Source organism: Haliotis rubra, unplaced genomic scaffold, assembly GCF_003918875.1.
Source record: "Haliotis rubra isolate DU_JTF1 unplaced genomic scaffold, ASM391887v1 Scf452, whole genome shotgun sequence".
Taxonomy (NCBI): Eukaryota; Metazoa; Mollusca; class Gastropoda; order Lepetellida; family Haliotidae; genus Haliotis; species Haliotis rubra.
The window spans coordinates 496,550-516,803 of NW_025767138.1; the positions used below are offsets into that span (position 1 = coordinate 496,550).

Here is a 20,254-nt window from a genome sequence, read left to right on the forward strand (position 1 = left end):
CTTCAGTAACCCATTCTCCACATGGGTAAAGCCCATGTCTGGGGTTCCCCGCCGTGATACTGCTGGAATGTTGCTAAAAGCCGCGTAAAACTATACTCACTCACTCACTCGTCATTTCGTCTTTTGGTCATAACATGAATCACAAAGTTCTGTTGTAACGCTCAGCAGTACTACTGTATTCAAAATGAACATCGGCTTTGTTAAATGTACTTCCAGTGTTCCTCCGTCTATAACCCGTGAAGATCCCCGTTAGAAGTGATCTTCAGTAACCCATGCTTGTCCTAAGAGGCGACTAACGGGATCGGGTGGTCAGGCTCGCTGTCATGGTTGACAGATGTCATCTTATCCCAATTGCGTAGATCGATGTTAATTAATAATAAGAAGAAGAAGTCCTATAATGCGCTAATCTCCACGCAACAAAGCATGCTTAAAGCGCTAACAACCTGATTATTATTACCCCGGATAACCCAAGCTGCCTGTTAGGGCGCTAGAAGGTTATAGTCATATGACTTTACACAACCTGGTACCCATTTTCTGCTCGGTGAACAGGGGCAATTTTGAACAAACTCACTTGCCTAAGGTGAGACCACATGTAACGCATGTGCTTCGTTGTGGGGCAGGACTGAAGTCCTAGAAACTCTCAGGAGTCAAGCTGTCAAACACGGTCACCCATCCAAGAACTGTCCGAACTCGCCGTTGCTTAACTTCAATTGATTCGTGACCTGCGCTCTGTGCACAGGCGCCACGTGTTCATGCTGTTGATCACTGGATTGCCTGGCCCAGACCCGATTTTGTAAGCTGGAATATTGCTGAGTGTGGCGTTAAACAACAAACCAACCAACCAATCAATCAGAAGTATAACTCACTCTAAAAACAATACCAGCTGGTTTTCATCAGTCCATGGTGTAGAACGTGGGCAAACCCACACCAAACACAGTTTGCTTGCATTAACGAGGTTATCATATAGCGGTAAACACCCTAATCTTGACGCCATGTTTACCAGTGGAAGCCGGTCTCCTAACACAGTACCGGTCACTTATGCCACACTGTGATTGCCGACATGAACAATCCCGGCGAACATAACGGGTGTTCCTGGTACACGCGACATGTTCTCGACCTCAGCTCACTTATCGTGACACATTCCTCGCTGCACGTGCAGGTTACTATGACAAGCACACGTTTTTATTTCAATGGAAATTTCCTACTCTCATATACGTCGCTTGTGATGCAGATAAATGATCTTGAGTGGACCTGTTTGCACCGATAACATATTTATTGTCAGTTGCCGGGATAACGGCAAACATGATGTTTTGTTAAGCAAATATGTTAAGTCAACTGATATTAGTTCAGCATCCTCAAAGGTCAAACAATGTCAAGGATCACGTGACCCTCACTTAAATGAGTATAAAACTCCGGTAGTGAGTGCAATCGCTTCAGTAAACATGGTGCTACTATTTGACGAAATTCTGTCCCATCTGGGAGAATTTGGGCGATATCAGAAGTTGGTATATTTTCTGCTATGCCTAAGTGCAATTTCGAATGGAATTCGGATGGTTTTATCGGTTTTTATCCAGAAAACCCCCGCTCACAGGTAGGCGCGATTTAAAACACTAGTTTCAATTTCAACTTCTTTTATTCAGGGTACTGAAGAGGCCACATGCCTATAGTAAAAGCACTAGTTTAAATGTATTGGTTCAAATTGTGAAGGTGAGTTCCTTCGTTCTATTCTCAAGCACGACGTTAAACCCAATTTCCTTCGTTCAAGTGAATGTGTTTTAAAACGACGCTTTTCTTTATAAAGGTATGCTTTAAATGACACTTTTCTTTATAATTATACTTTTTTAAATTTATAATTTATACGTCCAGGTTTCCCCTTGGTTCCATGATACACTCTTTATTCAATGACACGCTAATAGTTTTAGTTGTTTATGATACGCTTCTTATTCAATGATACGCTGCATGTTCCCTAATACCCCCCGTGTTCCCAAATAAGCTCCATCTTTAATCATACGCTTTTTGTTCAACGATACGCTTCTTATTCCATGATAAACTCCTAGTTCCGGCACGCTCTAAGTTCCATGTTGGAAATCCGGTGAGGTTTTGCTGTTATCTTTTTATAATTTTAATCAAGTCCTATTCCTGGCTTCATTTTCCAGGTGTGCTATTCCGGGGTACGACAACGATACCTATGAAATTCAGTCGGACTATCATGCTCGTCTTATCAACCTCACTATACCGCTCAGCGACATAGATGATGACCAAGTGTATGACAAATGTCATATCTACGTGGTCTCTGAAAACATGACAACGGCCGCGTGTGACAAGTGGGTGTACTCTACAGACATCATACAGAACTCGGCAGTAACAGAGGTATGAGGCCACCAGGTTATCTTTGAAGAACGTACTTCACTGACAAGCTCAACCTTTAAGTGGTTATTCCATTCAATAAAATCACCATCCGTAATAAGAACAATATGTTTTTTTGCAGATGAGTTAAATATTATATTCTGCAGAGTAAGCTTGACACAATGCGCCTATATTTAGGTTTAACAATGGCCAAATTAGAAATTAAGGTGTATATCTATACAGTTACGAAAGGTTGTATGTGGTTGTTCATCTTTTTTCATAAAGTGAGAGAGTGCGTGTGTGCTTGCGTTAGTGCGTGAGGCACGCCACTCTTAATTGGTTTTAACACAAAGAACTATCTGCACCTACTTGCAGGTTGTATTTTCAATCATTTATAGATTAATTATTCAAATGTGTATATATATTTTTTATGCAAACATTAAAAATTGTTTACCAACGTAGAATATGTGCAACATCTGATGGTATTAAAAGTGCAATGACGCTAGTCCAATTGACTCCAGTGAAAGGTGATATATTCCAGTATACTCACAATTGTTCACTCACAGCTATATACATGCACATCAGTAAATGTGCGACGTTCAAGACGAATCACATAATGATTACTTTACTTCAATATAATAATGTCACGATCAATTTTATAGTTCATACAATTGATTTATTCAGCGTCCCACCCTACTTTTTTTCTGTAAAAGAAATTTTGTAAAGAATAGAAACCTCCGCTTTGGAAAACATTGCAACCCTTTTTTCCCTTACATAAACTGCAAGCATTTGCGTGTTCTCTTTCCTGTTGATAAAGGGATTCGATAGAGCGGATGAAATAATGGCATTTGATTGGCTAACCAAGCACTATTTTTTTGCGTTCATGTTTCTTTAAACCTAAACAAAAGTAGGCCAATTGTGCCTTCATTATCTGATAATAGGGTGGGTTGGGCTTGTGTTGAATTGTGTTGAACAAAGTTACCGATTTCATATAGATATCTGCATTATGTGATAAATAATAAAATAACAGACGGTGAATTTATTATTGTTACTTCCGTTGACTGCGCGGATTTACACAACGAGCACACCGGTTTTAACTGTTATACCCTCATACCAACACATTTGAAGTAATTGTTTAAAACCTCGAATACTCTATCAAACGTTCCAAGTCGTCAATTTATCATTCCGTAAATGAACAAGGGGTAGCGGAAAACCGGGTTGTATACTCAATGCAAAGTAGCGGACTATTTTTTGTGTAGATGGATATGGTGTGTGAAGCGGCCTTGGACACATCACACGCCCAGATGATCTTCACTGCAGGCTATCTGTTCGGCGTATTTATACTCGGCATTGTATCCGACAAGTAAGACCAGGCAACCGGCACTAATCCCGGTTCCACACAGATCGTGTTAACAGTAGTAGAAAAAGCCAAAGGAATTCTATTTTTCTTCAAGTATGATGTTTCTGGTCAGAAATGCTCAACACTTTAAATCTATAGTATACATGTATATATATTTCTTTTTCACCTCCGCGGACAATCCTTTGATGAAATCTCCTCTCCATTTGAAATGTTAAAATTGTGCTTCAACTACAAAAAAACTGTTTAGAAGTATATTTTATTCTTAAAAAAATGATTTCAGCATTACAAATATTGTTTAAATAAAGGTCACCTTCCAACAAGATACCAAAAACAAACATTTATTATTATTCCCATGAAAATCAATATACTTTGACAATCCAACGTATTCTGTTTTTTACAACTAAAGGGTATGTTTTAGACGTCAAGAAATCTGACTCCCCAGGAATGGTACACGAATAGACCTGATCACATGAAGTTCATTGCTGTTCCTCATTGACCTGGAACCTGTTTCAGAATAGGAAGGAAAAAGACGCTGTATTTTGCTGTCGTCCTGAGCCTTGCTGGTGGTCTTGGCCTCGCGTGGGCGCCTAACTTCCTAGTGTACTGTGTCATACGGTTTGTGAATGGATTCTCAATGGGAGGAATGTTTCCGATTACATTTGTTATGAGTAAGTATGTTTGTATATTACCTATATGTGTCACCATCGGCTGAGTTAAGGTTTTACTACTTTTTTTGCGATTACGTGCTCATAAAAGTGAACCATTTGATAACCAAAAATCTGAATATTTTATCTATAAATGTATATTATACATAAATAGATGTAAATAGCTTGTTCCCCGATATACACCTATTCAACATCAATAATCAAGGTAAACCTCGACGTGAGTGAGTGAGTTTAGTTTTACGCCGCACTCAGCAATATTCCATCTATATGGCGGCGGTATGTAAATAATCGAGTCTGAACCAGACAATCCAGTGATCAACAGCATGGGCATCGATGTACGCAATTGGGATACGATGACATGCTTCAACCAGATCAGCGAGCCTGGCCACCCGATCCCGTTAGTCGCAAAATAACACGGTCATACTAAACTTGACTCTATGCAAAAAGGGTCCAGTGTTGAAAACAACAGATACCAGGAAAGTTTGCACTATAGCAATTTAATGTGTCTCACTGTGATGCATTTGGGCGAATCGGAAATATCGTGTACACATATGTACTGACACTTTGCATATCTTTACTTTTCAGGTGTAGAGATGGTGGGTCCCAGTAAGAGAGCCCTTATCGGAATCTCCATCGAGTATTTCTTTGCTCTGGGCTTTGTGATATTGGCCGGTCTAGCTTACCTAATCAGAGACTGGCGCTACCTGGACATAGCAGTATCTGCCCCGTCGGCTCTCTTCCTGCTGTACTGGTGGTACGTTTAGAGTTTGGTTAACGTGGTCATGTTGTGTAAGTGGCTCATATGTTTGGAACAGATATGATGGAATGATGGGATGATGTCGCATTTGGCAGTACATTGTGACAACAGGAACAGGAACCAGCATTAATGTTTCGGATGCTGGTGATGTATCGGTGGTATGTTTCAATGCTGGTGTATCTGATCAAGGAATGTACATAGAGTTAAATGGCTCAAATGTATTGAAAGGACAGAAGGGTATTGAGGTTTGTTGTTATCTGAATTATTCTTGCACTTGGTGCAGTATTTCGTCTGTTTCGAACACCATCAGCAGAAACCGATGTTGCTGGTGCTGTACCGAGGTTTGGGGTATTCGATCATGAAATGTGCACAAAGTTATTGCCAGAAATGTATTGAAAGGATATGGCAAGTGCTGTGGGACGACGTCGTATATTCTTTCAAACATCAACGTTGACGTATCTGGTGATTGTGACGTTCTGCTTTCTGGCCTTCGGAAGTATTTATATATTCCCAGAAGGATTGACTTCGTACGGAAATAAATCGTTTACCTAAACATACGAAATAAGGTACTTTGCAAAAATAGGGAATTGCATCAGACATAATTTTTGTCACGAAAGCGTGAAATCTGAAAGTGTCATCCACGTAGTTGATGAAATAGATATTCAGCAAGAGTTTTTGTGATCGGCATAAAACAGCATGCACGATGATAGGATATGTCGTTGACTATTGGAAAGTTGAACGCATCCATTTTGGATTAGGGTATATGTATGTATTTTATGTTTTGGAGATTAGTTCTCTGTGGGGTATCATCAGAACCTACACCCGCTGACGTTATTCGAACACTTGTCAACAGATACTCGTATTTTGGCACTTCTATTAATTATTCGCAGTTGTATCCCCGAGTCCCCTCGGTGGCTGATCAGCGAAGGGCGACACAAACATGCTGAAAAAATCCTATCAACGGCTGCCAAGATGAACAAGGTCACACTGCCTGATCACTGTTTTCAACATAAACCAGACAAACAGAAGGAGGTCGCACATGCAGACATCACAAAAGCTAGCATGGCAGACATGTTTAAATCTCCAGCTCTTCTCATCCGGAGTGCAATAATATTCCTAAATTGGTGAGTGTTAAGTTTGGCTTAAAAGAAAGACATTATCCTCTGTGATGAAAGGTCTGTCTAGAGACTCCTGCTCCTCTGGAAGAATTCCATATGGATGGAGGAACACTGGAAGTATTTCTAACAAAAGCGACAACTAAAAACAATAGTAATGGTAAAGGTTACACCATAACTAGCAGCTAGTGGGCTCAATAGCGATATAGCTAATTCCCGTTATGACGAAATCGTTATTTATTTCACTTTGGTTTTGGTGTTTTGGTTTGGGTTTGTAATAGTTGTTGCCACTAGTTACATCACTTTATGGACACATACATTCACAGCAAGCGAAGCTAGAATTCCTTATTGGGATTTCAGGATGGTAGTGAGCATGGTCTACTACGGTCTGTCCCTCAACACGGATAACTTGGGAGCAGGAAGCCTGTACGTCAACTTTCTTATCTCTGGGCTGGTGGAGTTCCCTGCCTACACGATTTCTATCCTGCTACTGAGCAAGGTTGGGAGGAGAGTTATTCATTGTGCCAGCATGATCCTTGGAGGCGTGGCCTGTCTCCTCACAACAATCACGATCCTCTGTCTGGACAAAGGTTAGTTGACCGGACCCCACTGCATCCAGGATTACACACTCAAACAGGGTCACTCAAAGCAATGTGGCCAAATCTGCAAATAAACTGTTGGTGAAATCTCGACCAACATTCAGCAAAGTGTTTCTAATAAATTATAATTTACGTTAACTTAGCCGACATATGTTTGTGGTAAGGTAGTCATTTTTTAAAAGTGTTTGCTGTTTGCGATTCAGGCGCAAGTTCTGTTTCTGGATAAGGGGCGGTGGGGTAGCCGAGTGGTTAAAGTCCGCTCGTCACGTTGAATACCCGGGATCGATTCCACACAAGGGTAGTCTAGTGGTTAAGGCGTTCGCTCGTCACGCCGACGACCCCAGTTCGATTCCCCCATAGCTACAATGTATGAAGCCCATTGCTGGTGTCCCCCGCCGTGATATTGCTGGAATAGTGCTAGAAGCGGCGTAAATATAAACTCACTCACTTACTCACCGAATGGATAAAAATATGTGCAGTCGATTATCGTTGACTTCGCCTTGATGTGACTGTGATTACGTTAAATATTGGGTTTTTAAACAATTGGAATGAGATAGTTTGTGAAGGAATCACGTAGTTTGTAAATGGACCAGGTGATCATGAAAATGACGAATATCTACTCAATGTGCAGATCATCAGTGGGCGACGGTCCTCCTTGCTATGATAGGCAAGTTAGGAGCTGCAGGAGGCTTTGCCATAATCTATGTCTTCTCGGCGGAGCTCTTCCCCACAGTTGTGCGCAATTCAGCCATGGGGGCCAGCGGTTCCTGGGCACGTGTCGGGGGTATGATCGCTCCTTATATAGCAGATTTGGTAAGTCTCAAAGATGACATTGGTGCATCTCTTAGCCATGCTTTAAACCACTTTCCGTGGGTTGGAATCCCGGTTCTGTCTAGGTTTGTCTTATCCGGGCTCGTGTGTTTCCCCGAATGGAGTAAAACACATCACTACGGGCACTTACAACTCTAAGATATTTGGACAAGATGGTCAATCATCCCCATGTCCTCCCCTCCCTGATAATATATTTCTTATTGCTCGTAATGCAGAATTTCTGCTCGGACTGGCTAAATCTGAACGAAGAAATTTTGCCAAGATGTTTAAGGTCATCTTCAGGTCCTACACCTGAAGATGATCTGATATCGGTCAAATTACTACCCTTATTTACCGACCTGAGTTAGCAGTAAAGGGGACCACTGCTACAACCCCGTCTGTGTCTTATTTAGTTCTAAGCATGAAGGTTTATTGTAACAAAACAAACATGTTGTTTGATCAAGGTTGCAACTTTGAAGACCTCAGGAAAGCCTTCAAAATGTGACATGGTAAACGTATATAGGACATTTCATTATTTGACTGATCTGTGTCAAAATGATGTCCGAAGCAATTCCCTATTTTGATTTGTGTCATGTGTTCCTGTGTATTTCTTTCACTCGAACAATGGATAATGTCTTTGTATCTTTGTATGTGCTTTGGATGGGTACCACCAACAGGACATACTTACTTTTTCACAACCACCTGGTATTATTGCTCTTTGGTAATGGTTCACGAACACATGTATAGTTTACATGGAAATCGTACCGTGAACTCAATCGTACCAGAAACAATAATGGAAAGTTTCGTTGTCTCATTTGATATAATGATATGAACTGAACTCGTTGAAACAAGACACATTTTAGTTAAATCTTTTTCACCAATATTCATAGTCCTTATAGAATAAAAAATGTCTACATGCTCCTGTGCATAACTAACCTACATTCAGGGCAATGTATTTACAACAGGTTCCAATTTCGTCATAACAGATTCATGTTTAATTCCTCGTATAGTTTCACATCTACATCAATAAGAGATTCAGGTTTAGACGTTTAGTTCTCCATCTATATTCAAGAGATTCAAGTTTAGTTCGTCATTAAGAGTACATTTTCATGTGTATTTAGAAGGATTAGGGGGTAGACACTTTATCGTCGCCTTCCACTAGGCACAATTCTTTTCAAAGCGTCGTCAGTGCACATAATCATTCATTGCCAGACACAGAAGCACACTGGTTGATATTCTGAACAGGTCGTTGTATCTCCTTGCAGGGAAAGATTGTACACGGTGACATCGGCCATGTGTTGCCGCTGATTATATTTGGTTCGGCATCTGTGGTGGCAGGACTTCTGGCCCTGTTCTTGCCAGAAACTCTCAACAGATGCTTGCCTGAAACCATTGAAGATGGAGAAAACTTTGGACGGTACTTTTATATATTTCTATATCTTTTACATTAAAAAGTAGTACGATTAGCATACACAATTTATATGACTTTTTTCTCACCTTCAACAAAAGTGAACATGATATAATTACCTGCAAGAACAATATAGTATAAAACTTACATACGTTTTATCCCAGAATACTCAATGAGAATAGTGTAAAACCCCTAGACGGCTGACAGCAACCTTGAAATACTTTAAGTTTATAGGAAAACCAATAATTTGATCACAACGGACATGTTTAGGACTTTAATTTTCATAAAATACGAGATAGATAAAGTAATGTCCTCATTTTACTTTCATTTGTACAAATGCGTATGACTTGTAAAATCGAAACAACTCAATTTTCTATACTTGTCAGGCATAGGAATATGCAGCCTTTGATAGTGTTTTGAAATACATCACCCATTTAAAAAGCAGGTTGCATTGTCTACATTATCCCTGAATAAATTTCACTTTCCTGTGAGCACATCATGTCGAAAGGGAAATATAACCACGAGCGCTAAATGTATCTCAAACAAATTATTTGAAAAAGTCTACTTTTTCATAGAAAGACAAGGGTGGGGTACAAAAAGGTCTGTGAATTACTGACGATATATTCTCACAAGGATATAAGATGTGATAGATGAGGCAAGTCAAATCCGATGTGTTGTGTAACTGTTTTGTGTGTGGGTATCGTTTATCACCATTCTCGGCAATATCACCACAAATGGGCTTCACACATGTAACCACCCGAGCAGACGCTTTAACCACAAAGCCACCCCACCGCCCAATAACTCGCATGTATGTTATTATGTGATGGCAGTAGGTAACGCCGAATACAATTGTACCGTGTCAGATGTAAATGCAGACAGGAAATTATTAAATATTAGACCGTGTTTATGCACTAAACATGTTTTTATCGCCTGTCCTGTTTGACATTGGCGAATACATCATGAGCAAAACTTATCTAAACTCTTGTTGAGATGATGTGATCAAATATGCTGTTGCGGTTGTTTCTGGTAAATCGCTATATCCTTTCTCTGACGCATTCTGAAAAGTACGACGTAAAAGATATCAAGTTATCAAGTTAACAATTTATGAGACATGACCCCTGAAGCAACATCGTCTATCCGGTCAGAGATCAGCACCAGGTTGTGGAGAAAATATACCGTCGGCAAAGATTTCCGTTACATACGATAATAGTTAATATCCTCCTATGACGTTTGTTCTTTGTGAGCAGCATCGTTGTACTTGATGGCTATCAAATGATTGGAAAGTTCCACATAAATGCCTATACGTATATCTCTCTTTTTCAGGCGTGTCGAGGTGAAAGAAAAAGACATCGAATCAACGAAGTTCTAACATTTGGATGTAATAATTGTAAAATTATAAATAAGACGACCATTACAGACCGACCCAAACACCAGACTTAATATTATGGGAAATATTGACTGGGCCAGAATAACTGGGCATGTCCTCCGCTATAACTGCGGGATTTACGACACACCCACACCTTTTGTCCTTTATTCAAACCACAAGCCCCGGATTTAAAGGAACAATGTCGGTACATATATACTCCTTTGACCATCAATCTCGTCATCTTCCCGTGACAAGGGAGATAACCGAGTCTTGAACACCCTTGCTGGAACTACTCTGGAATCATTGAGATATATGTAGGCTGGTCTAAAGAGTCTGTACCAGTCAAAATCGTGCATCGAAATATTCATCCATTTCAAAACAACTTCGCGATTTCAGTCACGTACAGTATCTGCAGAGTATGTGTATCACCAACAAGATGTCCACAGATACATTGCAAATCTTTCCATGTTTCACTACCGATCAGATCTTCTTGTTTGGGCGCCGCCTTCTGGAGCAAGTGAAAGTGATATAAAGGATGCATTTCGTCAGTTGGAGGAACGCAGAAGGAACAAACCTCATGCTAGACACTAGTGGCGCGAGGATCGAGCCAGGAAATTCCAGCACAGTTCGACAAAGGTGGAAACCGGACTTTTGGCAGTCAGCTGACTCACCTTCCTCGCTAAGACGCAACCTCGTTTCAGTGCTAAAACGTAAAATGTGGACCTTCACCATTCTGATGCACTCTTCCAGATTGTGTTCCTGTCGCTTTTGGCACGGAATCCAAGTGTTGTTGTTTTAATGTTGCAAGTTCTCTCCTTACCTGAATTTTTGTAAACTAGTTCTGTTTAACCATATCAGGGACTAAGTATATACATGTAACTGATCTCAAACGAATGCAATATGGAGCTATTTCACTTCGTGTTGTATTCATTTTAAGGTATTAAAAGATAAAACATTACAACAGAACATACTGTGTCATGTTCATTTTCAAGATTTCTCAATCTAAGTGCATGTAGGAGTGAGTGAATGAGTGAGTATGATTTTACGCCGCTGTTAGCAATATTCCAGCAATATCACGGCGTCGGACACCAGAAATGGGCATTGTACCCATGTGGGGAGTCGAACTTGGGCCTTCAGCGTGACGAGCGGACGCTTTAACCGTTAGGCTACCCCACCGCCCCGTGCATGTTGGAAACTCACGTCTTGTTTAATAAAGATGAACTTTGTGGACCATGGTGATATAAAACGTCAAAACAATGGTTGGTTTCTATTCGAGCATATTTGGGGTTCATTTTGATGGCTATTAAAATGAAAGAAAATAAATAACCCTTGCAAGTGACACGTGGAACAGGAATCATCCTCTTGATGTACTGAGGTAGGGGCGAAATATTATGATATCGTGAAACGAACATGATTGGTTTTCTGGAAGTGAATGTATTGTGTGTCTTGACATTAGCTTGGCTCATTCTTTCAATGAGACGTGTATGTCTTGAAATGCTAACGTGGAAAATGGTGAATCAAAACTTCCCTGCCGTCGTACTTCCTACGTATTGCTCCCACTACGTTGCACAGATAGATAATTTAGCTCAGCGTGTACAGAATGTGAAGTAACCTCCTCCTGTCATTTATCTTACCTCCAATTGCAATCATCCATTGATACATTATGATTGGTGGCACGTGGTCCTATGCATAGCGCTCAGGTCACAAATCAGTTGAAGTTAAGCAACGTTGGGCTCGGACAGTCCTTGGATGGGTGACCTTGTTGTCAGCTTAACTCCTGAGAGTTTCTAGGACTTCAGTCCTGCCCCACAACGAAGCATATGCGATACATGTGGTCTCACCTTAGGCAAGTGAGTTTGTTCACAATTGCCTCTGTTCACCCAGCAGGAAATGGGTACCCGGTAAAATAAGTCGTGAGACTATTAACCTTCTTGCGCCTAACAGGCAGCTTGGGTTATCCGGGGTAATAATGATCAGATTGTGAGCTTTGAGCAGAATATCTAGCCTGGAAAAGGCGCGTTATAAATATTCTCACTATTATTTTTATTGCCAGCAGAAGTTCCTTGCACATAAAAATGCCATTTTACAATTACTATGTTTTTAAAGTAATTTTCGTTTAGTAAAGTAATTCAACATCACATTGATGAATGCAGTATCACAAACAAAGCCTGGTCATAAAATGTAATGTGAAATGTTTTGACATTGCCGGAGAAAATCCTCTGCATTGGGCTTCTCAAGAATATGAATATTTTCAGGACGCTTCGAGTAGTTCTTCAATCCAGGAAATCGTGCAAATTATTTGAATTATGTTCCTGAAAATGTCAATTTCATCTATACGGAACTAAGGCTGGGAAACGTCCATCACATTCTTATGCAAAGTTACATCTGGATCATACTAATACCGACACTGTAATTTATTGTGCCATCTCGTGTGACAATAATTTAGATTAGACATGCCATATAGCTTTGATTTGTACAGTATCGACCATAAAGCTTGATCGTAAGTTACAGAGGTTAACCTGCTGAACTATACCGGGATAAACTGGTCAATATTTGTTTGATAAAGGAAGGGATATCAGTGTATATTATGAACGGTGTGTACTGTAAATCAGTTGTTGCGTCAACAGGGCCACTGATTACGTCTCAAGAATTTCAGCGTTTAATCAGCAGATTCAATATGTTAAAGGGGTTTAGGAGCATCAAACATAACGATTTTCTTTGACTTGGCACACCGAAAACTCTTTGTGATCGACATAGTCATTTACTTTGTCTATTAGAATAGATTATACTTGCTAGTGATTGGGTGAGTATGTGAGTTTAGTTATACGCCCTTTTATTACGGCGGGGGACACCAGAAATGGGCTTCACATATTGTACCCATGTGGGGAATCGAACCCGAGTCTTCGGCGTGACGAGCGAACGCTTTAACCACTGAGCTACCCAACCGCCCCTACTTTATATTGAACTAATGCTTGTATTATGCATTTGATGTAAGGGACCACAGGAACTCACACACTTTACCTTTTTAGTCAGTAATATTTTGGATTTGTAAGTATCGGTTCTGTTTCAAACTGACTGCACAAGGCCATGCTTCACTGAGTATTTTTTCAAGTGGATGTTGGCATTCTGTAAATAGTCAAGTCTGATCAACCTAGTTATTAACATCATGAGCACATTTGTAATGAGCACGTAATGTGCATATACAGAAACATACTCAACCACGTTGAAACTATATGATGGTCGGTAAAGACTCTAGTCAGAACCAGACAGTCCAGTGATTGACATTCTGAACATCAGTCTGAACATTTGGATGCTGGATTACAAAACAAAAAGAAAGTGAATGATTTGAAGGTAAAAAATAATAATACAGGGCCCTTTTTCTCGGAACGTTCGTAGCCCTAAGAATTCTTAACTTTGATCGTAGCCAATGTGTTAAGAATGGGCTTAAGAAGATCGTAGGGCTACGAACGTTTCGAGAATAGCTAGCCTGTAGTCTTAACCTAACGACCTGTAATGTGAGATCTTTTGTGACCTAAAGCTGGAGCCGCCTTCTAGGAGGGACAACATTCGTGAGGACATAATGTTTACACTGTTCACTTATCACCAACATGAGGGGACACTTCCGTGGATTTAGATAAGTTGTCACTTAACCATCATGCTATCGGATGAAGCATATTGAGTACTCAGTGTCAGGTTGCAGGAGGATCAGCCATGATGATCTTAGGAAGGCCTCTTCATTACCTGGGAGGCTATTTATCCTTTTAAGTACCTGTTGGAATTAATGTTGACCGTTGATTTGCGCGAAGTCCATTTCAGCTTAAATATCCTGTTTATAAGAAAACTTTCCTGTGTCAGTTATCAGACAAACCTGAATTATTTGGCAAGAAGGTTTCATCATAAGCCTGATTTACGTTTGTTCAGGGACCATTAAAGGTCAGTTTCAATATTTGATTGAATTATGACGACCATGAAGAAGATCCTCTTATTTACACCCCCCAAAAAAACAAAACAAAACATCAACAACAACACAACACAACACAACACAACACACACCCCCCCAAAAAAAAACAACAACAAAAAAACAAAAAAACAAACACACACACAAAACCCACCAAAATACAAATAAAACACAAACAAAACAAAACAAAAATAACCCCAACAAAATTAACATCAACAGCAACTGTCGATGCTTGGACGACCAACTGACATATGTATCGGTGACCATCTGACATATCGACCGGTGACCATCTGTATATGTATCGGTGACCGTCTGACATGTATCGGTGACCATCTGACATATCGACCGTTGACCATCTGACATATGTATCGGTGACCATCTGACACATGCATCGGCGACCATCTTACACATCGATCGACGACCATCTGACATATGAATCGGTGACCGTCTGACAAATTGATTGGTGACCTTCTGACATATGTATTGGTGACCATCTGACATATGTATCGGTGACCGTCTGACATGCATCGGTGACCGTCTGACATGTATCGGTGACCATCGGACATATCGACCGGTGACCATCGGACATATCGACCGGTGACCATCTGACACATGCATCGGCGACCATCTTACATATCGATCGACGACCATCTTACATATGTATCGGTGACCGTCTGACAAATCGATTGGTGACCATCTGATATATGTATCGGCGACCATCTGGCACATACAACGATGACCCTCTGTCTGACACATGCAGCGACCGTCAAGATGATGCACCGACAAAAACCTACATATACAGCTACCACTTGACCCACACACAAACATCGGACATCAATAAATGTTTTAATATCGCCCCAATGATCATAACGATGATAAACGTTATTTAACCCGACTGTCATACGTGTGATACTGTATGCTGCATACAATACACTGTTAACCTAGTCACAAGACGTCACATCTGATATATGCTCGCCTCGATCATGTCATCGTTGCAGTTCAATGGTTTCATGAGCACATATAATACATATACAGAAAAACAAAAACTCTACGAATTTCATATGGGGTATATCTTGTTTCTTCTACGTTTGAAGTTACTGTGCTAGACTAGACCATCAATATGTTGATAAACTTAGGCGTAGTTCAAGGCAGGGTCAAGGATCAGATTAAGCCTAATTTTAAACAGCCTTTCACGACACATTAGACTGGTGCTGACCACAACCACACAAAAAGCACAGTCCGCCGTACCACCAGACTCATTTCGTATAGGGCAACTGGAGTTAGATGAACGTAGCAAGCATCACAAGAAACATCCAGGACCAGGTGAGCAAGTTCGTTGTTGTGGAGTATACTCTTCCGGCCATCTTTAAGTTTGAGATATTTGGGAGAAGTCTCCCTTTTGAATTTCGTTCTATGTACAAGATATCCACCCAGAACAATGACTTACAATGACAATTTTACGCATCGAATACGATCACCATGTCGTACAACCACAACGTGTAATTTCTAACAGCAAACACGACATACTGGGATGAAACTGCACAGTTTACTAATATTCGGGTGTCGTTAACGTCTTGTGAGTTCCATACATTCAGATCTAAACAACTGCCATCTTTAGTGTGTTTTACGTTAAAGCATCTTTAGGCTTTCAAAAGTCTTTAATCTTCTGTATTTTCAATGGTCCAATAACATGATTTTCTTTGCTATATTGGATTTTGATATGTTTGAAATTCGAAACTTGTTATTCTGTATGACTGATGTTTTATGCTCCATTTTCTTTCTTTTGAGATAACAAACTGGATTTGTGATATTTTGGACACATGGAAACATTGAAAAGAAAATTCGTTAAAATTCGATATAACCATATATTATTACTCATAAAACTGGCACATTTCATGAACTGAATTTATTTTATTTTGAATATTTGAAACATTTTAAGTCAAAGATATTGTTCAGAGACACCCTTTTAGATGAGATATCCTATAAAAACATTTCAAACAGAAATAATACTCTGAAATGGTACCTTTCAAACGGTATTAATGCACAATAGAAAGTGCAAACATTTACTCAGAGCAGATACCGGTACTCTGCCTACTCACAGAAACTACTCACCAATAGGCAGTGCAAACATTACCCAGGGCTGAGACATTCACATCTATTCAATGTCTGGCCCCTAATTAGGTAACGTCTAGAGTGCTAAAATTGGTGGAAAATTCAAATAATTATTATCAAATATTCCGTTGTTGAATGTGTGCATTTTGTTTGAAAGTTTAATAACAGTATTTGTAATTGGAATATTTGAAAAAAAATATTGCATTTGTTCGCATTACAAAAGGGGTATTTGATTTCAAACCTGCTATATAGATACATTTGTTAATATATCACGAAATAGGCAACAGAGCTGTTCATGTCATGAAATGGGCCATTTCTCTGATTACGTGTAGTCTATACATAACATGTATGTTAACATCCATTGAGGCAAGGTTAATCATTATCTGTGACGTGAGAACCACGTGCTGCTAACAGATGTTCACAGGGATCACATAAGACCATACCTGTAGTCATAGTTGTAACATGTGGAAGGAATACATTGGTAATAATCAGTCAGGATTTAATTTCTCGGTTGTTTCTATCCACCAAGTGTTCAACCTGCATGGTACAGGGAGACCTTTTTCAAATGGCAATTTCTCATGACCTTAAACATAGGCTCATTGTTTGACCGATAATATTCGTATACGGTTAGTGGAATTGAGTAATACCCAACATAATATTGCACCATTGATTCATTACATCTGAAGACATTATTTTGTCGTTTTCTCATCCACATGGGTCATAGCGAGGATGTTCTTGAAATGAGTGAGTTTAGATTTACGCCGCACTCAGCAATATTCCAGCTGTATGGCGGCGATCTGTAAATAATCGAATCTGGGCCAGACAATCCTGTGATCAACAGCATGAGCGTCGATCTATGCAATTGGGATACGATGACATGTGTCAACCAAGTTCGCCTGACCACCCGATCCCGTTAGTCGCCTCTTACGACAAGCATGGGTTACTGAAGATCAATTCTAGGTAGGATGTTCTTCGAACATGTAGTTAAGGTCTGACGTCTCCCAGAGTATGTTAAATCGTAAGTTCAAGATCACGGGGTCCAAACGATCAGAAACACTGAGGAATTCCCAAGTGTTGTTTTGTATGTGGAAGTAGCCAGTCAGGCGAACAACATCTGTGTTTCATCCATACACCTTTTGACGTTTACCGTCTCTCGTCCAGTGATGAAGAAATATGTCATGCTCAGTTCATGCTAAAATGTTATGAAAAGATGCCATTATTTTCTTTAAAGAAACGTATGGCTTCCTACCCTACAGTCTGTAGTCCCTCAAACTGATATAAGTATGTCCTGTATATACATGTTTATCTTACCTTCATGTAAAATACTTTACTTTCATTGGTCAATGACGCTTTAACAAGTTTCCGTGTCACCCCTCCCAGGAGGGTGACAACTGGATAAAATATTACCCGCTGCCAAGGTAACCGCTAAGCTCTCCGCCGAAAAGCTGAAGCGCTAACAATCGTATGACGTCAAAATATGACTCATGCCGTGCCCGGAGTTCGAAAACCGTTCGATCAGCTGTACAGATTTATTTTACTGACTTTCACTGCTTTATTTAAGTTATTTTATACATTGAGTGGTTTGTACACTCAACTTAAACATTATTAACCATTTTTATAGCAGTTTTAAGCTTGTCAAAATCTGTTTCACTGATTTTAAAAATCCTGTCGAGAGGCAGACGCCATTTTGTTTACATGTCATATATTCGGTCGCGACCTTTAACATAAAATAAAATGATGTTTTGTACATTTAACATGGCGGTAAGATAAATACGTTGTATGCTTCTCCCTCGGGTAATACGGACTGATGTACGCCTTTTTGTAGCCTACCGGCTCGGGTGACACTGGAACAAAGAGGCGTACATCAGACCGTATTACCCTCGAGAAAAGCATACAACTTATAGTATATCATATAGTTTTACCTGTTTATAGTACTGCTGTGTGGTCTGTGTGTAAGATGTTTCCGTCTGTGCGTTTGTTTTCAGCTTTTGCCTCTGTACCAGTTAAATCCGGTACAGGCGACAGGCCAATCTATAAACAAGTCTGCAGTGACAGCCGTGAGGGCCAAGTATTTGACCCGACGCACGATGGCCAATAGTCGCTATCGTCCTGCCGTTACTACATAAATGACAAGTTGAATGACCTAGACTGGAAAGGTATCACGGCAGATCCATGAAACGGAGATAGGATCGAGGTTCTTTATGAAAAGAGAAATTAAAGAACACCCGTTGACTGGTTAATTATACACGAAAGTATAAATTTGAAAATAACAATTTCATTCACTGTGCCTACATGTTGGAAAGGAAAATCGTTTTAAGTTTCAAGATTTGACAGGTACACGCTTAGGATAAATGTTTTGCGAACAGATGATATCGAAGTGGAACATATGTTACAAATTGACGGATATATGAGAGAAGGACGTAACTTTGTAACTTACGTAACTTTGTGTTCAGGTTAACGTTGCTGAGCAAGAACATTTTGCATGAAGTATTAATCTGAGAACCGACGTTCTTGCCGCGAACAACTGCCATGCAGATGCAAAGAGTTTCTTACATGTGTTAAGAGTCAAATGCTTGTACAGAGTGCTTTATATGATTGAAACTCCCTCGCTCTCTCTCCCTCTCTCTCTCTCTCTCTCTCTCTCTCTCTCTCTCTCTCTCTCTCTCTCTCTCTCTCTCTCTCTCTCTCTCTCTCTCTCTCTCTCTCTCTCTCTCTCTCTCTCTCTCTATCTGTGAATCCATATTCCTTTCTAACACTAGCTGCTTTTTCGTTCTCGTCAACGGATCCTCTCATGGCTGCAGGGACGGTGGGGTAACCTAATGGTTAAAGTGTTCGCTCGTCTCGCCGAATATTCTTCACATGTGAGTGTGTGAGCGTACATGTGTATGGAATTAAGCGCTCTATAAGCAACCTTATTATTGTTATTTCTAATCTGTGAATCACATTCCTGGTGTCCCCAGCCGGAATATTGCTGGGAACATATATACAAAAACGACGTAAAAACTAAACTCACTCACTCTTAAGGTTGCGATGCGCCATTAACACATTTACACTTGAACTCACTTAACCTCTCTATTATAGATCTTTCACATCACCTTTAAACATATTATCACTGTCGCGTCACTTGGTATTACTATTCATGATATATGAAGTATGTAATTTCGGTCTCTCGTATCATTCTGTAGCCTATTAGTATCACGTTGTTGCTAAATGACATCATCCTGTAACACAATGTCAACTTTAAATCACCTCAGATCCGGGTTAGAACTGACCTTCAGTAACCCATGCTTGTCGTAAGAGGCGACTAACGGGATCGGGTGGTCAGGCTCGCTGACTTGGTTGATACATGTCATCGTATGATCAATGCTAATGCTATTGATCACTGGATTGTCTGGTCCAGACTCGATTATTTACAGACCGCCGCCATATAGCTGGAATATTGCTGAGTGCGGCGTAAAACTCACGATATAACCTCATCCTGTAGTTATAGGTCAACCGCATCATATTTCTGAATCGTAACAGTTTTTATCTCATTCGCTTCACAATATCCTAAATATTGTTATCTCATTCTGCGGCAGAATAATAACACTGTTGTGGAATAAATTAAGTTTTAAAGTAGAATAATTATTATATTAATATCTTATTCTGCAGTAGAATATTGACAACATATTTTATTATTTAAAAATATAACAATTATCTATGAGCCATACCATGTTTGGCAGATTCATGGTCAATCTGGTCAAGTGTTCATGACGCCT

At 40.0% G+C, this 20,254-nt stretch overlaps 1 protein-coding gene across 1 annotated transcript; it reads left to right on the plus strand.

Moving 5' to 3' along the window:
• The first annotated feature begins 1,312 nt into the window (after nt 1-1,312).
• Nucleotides 1,313-11,388, plus strand: LOC124289956 (organic cation transporter protein-like). Its single transcript, XM_046726622.1, has 10 exons — nt 1,313-1,591; nt 2,157-2,370; nt 3,606-3,709; nt 4,220-4,374; nt 4,957-5,125; nt 6,019-6,252; nt 6,604-6,833; nt 7,474-7,655; nt 8,918-9,069; nt 10,384-11,388. The coding sequence occupies exons 1-10, from the start codon at nt 1,443-1,445 to the stop codon at nt 10,427-10,429; spliced, it is 1,635 nt and encodes a 544-aa protein (XP_046582578.1). The 5' UTR covers nt 1,313-1,442; the 3' UTR covers nt 10,430-11,388.
• Nucleotides 11,389-20,254: the final 8,866 nt, after the last annotated feature.

What these genes read in the sequence shown, in the direction of transcription:
- LOC124289956 (XM_046726622.1), top strand. Translation starts at nt 1,443, where the DNA reads ATGGTGCTACTATTTGACGAAATTCTGTCCCATCTGGGAGAATTTGGG. An exon ending in GCAATAATATTCCTAAATTG is followed by an intron (nt 6,253 to 6,603) that starts GTGAGTGTTAAG and finishes TTGGGATTTCAG; the next exon opens with GATGGTAGTGAGCATGGTCT. An exon ending in CTCCTTATATAGCAGATTTG is followed by an intron (nt 7,656 to 8,917) that starts GTAAGTCTCAAA and finishes ATCTCCTTGCAG; the next exon opens with GGAAAGATTGTACACGGTGA.